Raw genomic sequence first — 7,713 nt, forward strand, 5'->3', positions numbered from 1 at the left:
CAAAAGCTCTATCTGGCTTATTGGTGCCAATGTCGTTAACGTCCTCGGGCATCATTCCCTCCCTAGTGGCGACATTATTGTGTCTCCTCCATCCTGGATGCTTCTCCGGGTGAAAACCCTATCCAGGTGTCTGGATGGGCTAGTATGGCTGTCACACCCGTGTTCTCTCAGAAAGATTAAAAAAAAACTCAGAAGATAAAATTACTCTCACTCCCCTTCTCTCCCCCCTGACCCAGCGCCGCTCCTGCTCTACGCTGCGCCGCACCGCGCCGTCCCGTCGCCGCGCGTTGTAGGTGGACCTCGTGCCCCATGCCGCTTCCTTAGGCCCCGCGCCGCCTCCTCGTGTCCCACGCCTTGCCTCGCCTCGCGCGCCATGCAACCGCCGTCGCCCCCTATAAAAGGTGAACAGTACCATTTCCCTTCTTCCCCGTTCGCACCGTCCGTACCGTGCCACCCTCCTCTCACTCACCTCCACCGCCTCCCTCTCTTCTTCTCCGAGCATCGCCGCCGCCATCGCTCCGAAGCCACCACTGGTGAGCTCCACCGTCACTCCCTCTCTATCTCCCTTTCCCCCAGAGGAGCGTACAGAGCCACCTTCTTCGTCGTCACCAGTCGACACCCACGCCCCTCCACCGGCCATATCTGCCCTTACTCGGGCCGGATCCAGCCACCGCTGCCTCATTCCGCCGATTAGCAGAGCCTCCGCCGTGCTCGCCGCCGCCCTGTCACCTCTCTCTCTCTCTCCCTCTCGCCCTCTCGCGCTCCCTGTCAGTTATCGGGCCGGCTCCCCTCTCCCTCCCTTGTTTTCTCTCTCTCCCTCGCTGATAGGTGGGCCCGGCCGAGCCGCTAAGACGAGCTGATTGCTGAGCCGAGCCGATTCCAAAACTGGAATATTTCAGGAATATTCTCTCTTTTTTTTTTCTTCTGATTTTCTCTCCTGGCAAAACTGTCGAAACCCGTTTCTCCTCCGTCCTAACTCCGTTTTCGACGATTCTTCCACCAATATTCATCTAAATTCAAGATCTACCCAATTATGTCAATTCCATAATTTTGTAATTTATTTAAGTTTTAATATAATTATTTGATTGATTGTGTGCGCTTTTATCATATGTTGCGATTGTTAGAGGAAGGCGTGTTCGAGGAAGACCCAGAGGATTCGGAGTTTGAAGAAGGAGCGGACGAGGACTTCAACAAAGGCAAGTCCTATACCATTGATCATGTTGATCATATATTTTCAAATACAACCCGTAGAGCCATTGTTTCAAACTATAGGGATATGCATATTTAAGTTAATGACTGTAACTTTAAAGAATATGTTAATATAGTTAAGACCTAGCTTGTTTATGATATGCCTTGATATTGTTACCTTTATTCCGTTGAAACCCTATAAGTTCCCAAACATCAACTATAACAATTGTTTGGATGAATACCTGTTTACTAGCATGCTTAGGATTGTTTTCCTCAAAAGAAAGAATCAAGGTATTTACAAATCACGCCTTTTAAAAAATATGAAGTGTTGTGTACTTAGTGTGTGCATGTAAGATTTATGTTCTTGAAAAACTCTAGAGTATTATTGACGAGGGTGAGTAAGGTACCCCATAAAGGTGAAAACTACCTTGGAGGAAGGTTCGCCTTTGTGGTGTTCTTGCTGGGAGACACTTGTCTCAGTCGTATAAGGACTGATTCACTGTGACATCCTACATAGTATCCAATCGTACAACCACATGACCTGATTGGGTAAGACTTGACCCAACCCCTCCAACTTAGTTCGGTATCCACTCGGAGGCCGGTAGTGGCAATGGCAACTAGGATAAGACTTGGGTAGTACGTAGCCAAGGTCCGGCTGATGATATTGTTGAGGCTATGTCAAAGCCTTGAGATTGCTAAGTGGTTCTTCTCGTGGATCTTCTAAGACCTTGGTATCTTAGTGCCCTATAGGTGGATATTGTGACTACGTTGTGAGGTCGTTGCGTCTCGTTATGACAGTTCCGCCAGTTGTTAAGGTTAGAGTCTGTGCATATCTTTTGGGTAAAGTTTACAATCTCTGCAGAGTGTTAAACCTATCTAGATAGCTGTATCCTCGGTCAAAGACATACTATGGTTTGATCACAATGATTAGCTTTTCGGTATGAGTACCTCCTTGGCGTGTGAGTGGGTAGTGTGCTCGTGTTTTCAAAAAGGGTTGGCTATGTGCTTTGAGTATCCTGGACTATGTGTCCATCGACAAAAAAAGTGTGAGAACTAGTGGGATGGAAGTATCTCCCCTAGTGCCGACGACCCTCATAAACTCGACTTATGTGTTATTCTCAAAAATGCTTTTAAGATAGTTGTTGCAAATTGAACCTTGCATTATAAATTAGCTTTTGCAAAACCTAAAGACTCTACAACCTTATCCTTGATCTACTTATATGCATCTAATGTCTCCCCTTGAGGCAGGACTTGCTGAGTACCTTATGTACTCACTCTTGCTATTTGCGGACTTAGATGATCCAGAGGCCGACTTCATCGAAGAAGAAGATGAAGAATAGAAAAGTTGGTTTCGTCTGCATTCAAGTTACCTCGAGGGCATGAGTCACTTTTGCATTATTTTCCATTGTGCTGTGCGACTTTATTTAATTATGCCTACAGCCCTTATTATAATGAACTCTGTGCTATCCTCTAATATCGTACTTAATCGGTATATGCCTGTGATGTCTATTTCTCTTGAAAATATATGCTTACCAGCTACTGATACAGGGACTGGTATGAGTTGCACAAAGTGACACAAAGGAGGGGTCCGACAATGGCATTGTTGTCATTTCTTTCCTGAAAGTGTCGCTTTGAGAAGCCCCTACTCTCTTCATATGATCCACCAGCTTCTTTTGTAGGTTTTCTGCCTCTATGTCCTCGTTTCACAGCGGCTCTTCATTCTGGATTGACGTTTCACGATAGTGTTTTGATCTAATGAGCGCTTCTTTGAAGTGACGTACTGCCGACTTGCGTGACAAAGAGGTTTGGCATAAGAGCTGGGCGCAGTCGACCAAGTTTATGAGAGGGCAAAGAGGTGTGACATGAGAGCAGAGCTCTATCGACCGAGTTTGAGAGGAGGGAAGAGAGGTGTGACGTGAGAGCAGAGCTTCACTGACTAAGTTTATGAGGGTGTTTGTTGTCCGATCGGTTAGCGTGTAAGTTCAGTTAAATTGATCCAATCATTTGTCTAGTTGTGCCTTTTATAAGGGTTATCTGTTGAGTTGAGATCGTATTGTTATTATGGGATTTTAATGCCCATTTTTCTCTCTAAAATCATGCATCTGTTAAGGGTTCAGGCCTGATTTCCTATAGAACCTGGATCAATTCTATCTTCTTTTTAATTCAGGCTCGGCTCAAGCTCTAGCTTGTTTTTTTAAAAAAAAACTATTAAGTTGTTCTGTAACTTTTCTGTTGCAGGAAGAAGCAGCATTTGACAAAAGGTGGCAAATGAAGAGGTAGAATATCAAGTTATCAACATATTAGATGAGCATTCGAAAAAAAAAAGAGTTTGGGAATGTCCCACATCACGTTCAGGAGACACAACCACACTAAGTCAGCCCAACTAATAGTTCTATGCTTGGGTTCTAGTGATAACAATATATAAGCTCATCCCGTGACTTGAATGATATGATGTTACAAAGAAATGGATCAAGGTAGATGGAAAGCATCATGAAGCTCGTGCTAAGTACGACAGCAATAAGTAGGCAATGATCAAGTAGGGCTCACACAGAACACTGCATTAGGAACAGCATCATAGGACACCCACCACTACTTCACCGAGTGGATTTGCCCAAATCCCAGCCTTCGCTTACTTCTACGCCTAAGAAACTTATTGATAATAACCTGGCCCAATGGAGTTCTCTAGAGAACCTTCTTTTGGTGCCTTCCAAAACACTTATAATCACACTGCAAAGAACACAACAGACAACTACCCATTACTTCCCCAAATCTTTAAACATTTCATTCCTCCAAGCGGGTCGATTGCAAGCCATACTCTTGCTTCACAAAAAATGAATAACACCAATGCCAATCTAACTGCAGATCCAAACACCAACACTGTCCTAGCCAATCTTACAGTTGCGTGGCATAATCTAATCCATACGAGTGAAGCAAAGGCTAGGATCTGAACCCGACCAGCCAAACCCCATCTAAACAGCGTTCAATAACAGACGAAAGTATCACCAGACACCAGGTGCATATGAATCCATCGTTGCATACTAATCTATCGTTGCATACTAACCCCATCTACAACGCAGAGAAAGGAAGTCGACAAACCCTAGAATAACTCAAATCAAATGAGAACTGAGAATATGCAGCTTCATCTCCAGTTTGAAATCAACAAACAACTCAGCAACCTCTATATTCAACATCAAACATCAAAATTGTTCACCAAAATCGCACCAAATTAACAGATCAGTACATCTCCAAAACTTGCACAGAGAAAGCAAGCAAGAACAAGCCAGGCTATTGTGCACCTCGATCAACATCTCAATACCACCAACTGTTTCTCGGCTGATCCACAACCCCCAGTTCCTCCTTCCTCTAGCTTTGCATAAATTTGGGAGCATACATAGAGATCTAGAACTAGCATCCCTGTCTTAACCAGATAGGTCCCATGTGGATAAAGTGTAAAACCAACACATGAACCCCTCATAAAAACAGAACACCGAACAATCCAGTATCACGTCATAAGTCTCAGAGCAAATCATACGACCAATAAGCTGACTTCAAGGAAATTAATTTTAGTGGACTGAGAAATAACAACTCTGAAAAAAAAAGAGACTATGGAATAATGCATGTACATTACAAGGTATAAGCAAAAGTAGATCCAAGAACACATAAGAAATATTTTTAGAATCAACATATATGAATGGGAATATTTGTAGAATCAAGATATCTATACCAATGAACATATCATCCTATCGAGAGTCACATATCAGCCATATATGAAACATGACTAGGCGATCAGCAAATCGCATGACACATATGATGTGAATGGATATCAAGTATCTCATGTGCATCCAAGTCATAAACAGGTAAATGCGGTAGGTACTATCCTCGACGGAATAAAGCCAGCATGGAATCGAAGAGAGACTGTAGTAAAGTGGGGATGGAGCTGAGACCAGATATCAGTGTGGCAAGACTCTCTGGATGCCCAGCTCTCCAAAAATACGCCATCCCAAACACGGTGCCAGCGGCAACAAGCAACCATGTGATGAATCCAATCTCTCCAAGTAGAAAGAATATAGCTCCCTCAAATGCTATACTATCAATCAGAAAAGTCAGCCTAGAGGCAATAGGGGCAAAATGGCGTGGGGAGGGAACTGGAGTCTCTGAAATAAGAGCCATCGCTCCAATGCAAGCGAGTCCTGTTGCGACTCCGAAGATCATGATGAATATGACCCTCACATAGGAAAACCAACCCTCGATCATGGTGCCAAGATAAGCAACCAATCCAGCAAAAATCATGAGAGCACAAATGTACATGAAGCTCTCCCTAGACCAAATGTCCTGCGTTTATAAAGGTTCAACAACACAAAAAATCAGTAGCTCATTAATTAAAGCAACTTAGTTTGTAAAATCAATGCATTTTAATTAAGGAAAACAAAACCTTCCAAACAACATTTAGTTTGTTAAAAATTGTTAAACATTCAGTCATAGTTTGATCAATCCCCTGCAAATTGAAGACAATATGAGTCAGGCAGGAAGAAGAAGATCGGGTGGGGAAACCGCACCAATAAAAGTTCTTAGCATCAAATTCTGTACGAGTTCAACTTCATTGACAACAATCAAATTCTGTACCAGTTCAGATTCATTCACAGTAGAGTTCTTACCATGTATTCCAATGTGTGCTCACTGCTGAAGCATAATTTTATACTGTGTAATATGAAATCAATGAAATGTAGGTGTTCTCTAAAACGCACTTGATAAATTACTTCAAAATTTCAACTCTCAAACATCCTTTTCAGTGTCCAACTTCCAAATCAATGTCACAGTCTACAAATTCATATACTAAGTATTGAGATTGGATTCGATCACTTAGATCGAATTAAACATCTAAGCAAGTGGCTGCACGCGAGTAATTGCTTTGGTTGATGTAAATATATAGCCCTGAAGGCAACCCGTGACTTTCACTTCACTCCTCAGAGTCATTCAAATACCAGGCATTACGAAGTACTAACAAGCATTTACACAAACGCCTTGTGGGCAGTATGGCAAACCTGCTGCGGCATCAACTTGCTCCTGGGGCCAGCCCTCCGATGTGTGTGCCTTCCACCACGCGAAACGCGGTAGCCCAACCGACCCCTCCCGGTGGCGGTAGTGCTGCTGCGGCTGCCGCCTAACTCCATTGCTTCGTCGCCGCCCTCGCCCTCGGCGAGGATGTCGTCCGACGTGGACCGAGGCGAGTTGCGGCCTTTGAACAGGGACGGCGAGACGTAGCCCATGGGGGAGCTGGGCGCAGAAACTGCTGCCGCGACGGCGCCGGTGTAGGCCACTGGTGAAGCCAATGAAGCGGTGGGACGGATGAGCGTGTCGACGAAGCTTGTGTAGCTGAAGAGGTTCGCGCCGAGGGGTGACGCAGGCCGGGGCGGAGCATCGCTGGCGTCGCCGCCACTGGCACCCGAGGCGGATGCGGCGAGGTCCACGCCGCGGTTCCGTGAAGCAGGCGTCCATGCCGTCGTCGGAGGGAGACCGGTACCCGTCGTGGCGGAACCGCTAGTGATGAGAGAGGGGGGGGGGGGGGGGAGTTCCGCACGGCGGGGGCATGGCGACGGAGGCGTCCTCGGGGAAGAGGCGGTGAGAGCGGCCGTCGTGGCGGTGGAGGATCCCGCGAACGCGGCGGAGGGGTTGACAGCGCGTGCGGGAGGCGTCGAGGTAGCAGCGGCCGCGAGGTTGACGATGTGGGACGGGGGCGTAGAGGTAGTAGCGCCCGCGAGGTTGTCAACGACGGCGTTGGCAGCGGCCGCGGGGTAGCAGCGGCTCGGTGAGAGCATCGACGACCGCCATGGCCGCGAGCTTCTCCGAACCCCAGTGCCTTTCCCGAAGCTTCTAGAAGAAGACTCGAGGTAGAGGCCGAAAGGAGGCGATCGAAATGGGATGGCGAACGGTTGCCGAAGATTTCCGAAGGGGTTTATGGGAGCCCGACCAGTGGGCCGACGATCGAACCGGTAGACGACTTGGACTTGGGCCGTTACGTTCGGGTCAGAGATCGAGGGGAATTTTTATTGGTCCTTTTCGAAAATATATTTTACAAATGGAGAAACTAAGTCTAAAAACGGACCTTTTCATGACGCCACATCCTCTGATGTCGTAGGTTCATTACGTGGTGCCATCCTCCATGAAGCCGTTCTATGTCACATAGGCAATATGCTAGAAGGTCCTATCTGACGTGTTATGGCACGGAGCAAAAAGTCATGACGTCGCATATTAGAAACACATCACCACAACCTATGGAGCTGTGCTATGGGACCTTAAAGCGGGTCCCTTCATTCCCTACCTTCTTTCCCTCTCACTTTTCCCATCCAACTCAAGAACAGACTCTCCAACAGGCACCTCTCCTCTCTCTCCTTCTCTCCTTTCAAATCCCTGAAATCCCTAGTGAGTGAAGGATATTTTTTATGGATTAGGTTTGGCAAGGTAAGATCATCTCTAGTAGATACTCTAAAATTTCATCATCTATAATATTATTACAGTATCTCTTAA

At 46.1% G+C, this 7,713-nt stretch overlaps 1 protein-coding gene across 2 annotated transcripts; it reads right to left on the minus strand.

Moving 5' to 3' along the window:
• Positions 1-4,337: 4,337 nt before the first annotated feature.
• On the minus strand, positions 4,338-7,103 carry LOC133892012 (uncharacterized). Of its 2 annotated transcripts, XM_062332751.1 has the most exons (3): positions 6,231-7,103; positions 5,621-5,683; positions 4,338-5,520 (listed from the first exon to the last, which is right to left on the minus strand). In XM_062332751.1, exons 1-3 carry the CDS (start codon positions 7,002-7,004, stop codon positions 5,062-5,064), a joined length of 1,296 nt encoding a protein of 431 aa, XP_062188735.1. In that variant the 5' UTR covers positions 7,005-7,103; the 3' UTR covers positions 4,338-5,061. The 2 variants fall into 2 exon arrangements, with proteins under 2 accessions (XP_062188735.1, XP_062188736.1); XM_062332752.1 differs by lacking the exon at positions 5,621-5,683.
• Between the last annotated feature and the right edge of the window lie 610 nt (positions 7,104-7,713).

Source organism: Phragmites australis, chromosome 15 (assembly GCF_958298935.1).
Source record: "Phragmites australis chromosome 15, lpPhrAust1.1, whole genome shotgun sequence".
Lineage (NCBI taxonomy): Eukaryota > Viridiplantae > Streptophyta > Magnoliopsida > Poales > Poaceae > Phragmites > Phragmites australis.

What these genes read in the sequence shown, in the direction of transcription:
- LOC133892012 (XM_062332751.1), bottom strand. Translation starts at nt 7,004, where the DNA reads ATGCTCTCACCGAGCCGCTGCTACCCCGCGGCCGCTGCCAACGCCGTC. An exon ending in GCAAGTTGATGCCGCAGCAG is followed by an intron (nt 5,684 to 6,230) that starts GTTTGCCATACT and finishes TTCAATTTGCAG; the next exon opens with GGGATTGATCAAACTATGAC. An exon ending in AACTAAATGTTGTTTGGAAG is followed by an intron (nt 5,521 to 5,620) that starts GTTTTGTTTTCC and finishes TTATAAACGCAG; the next exon opens with GACATTTGGTCTAGGGAGAG.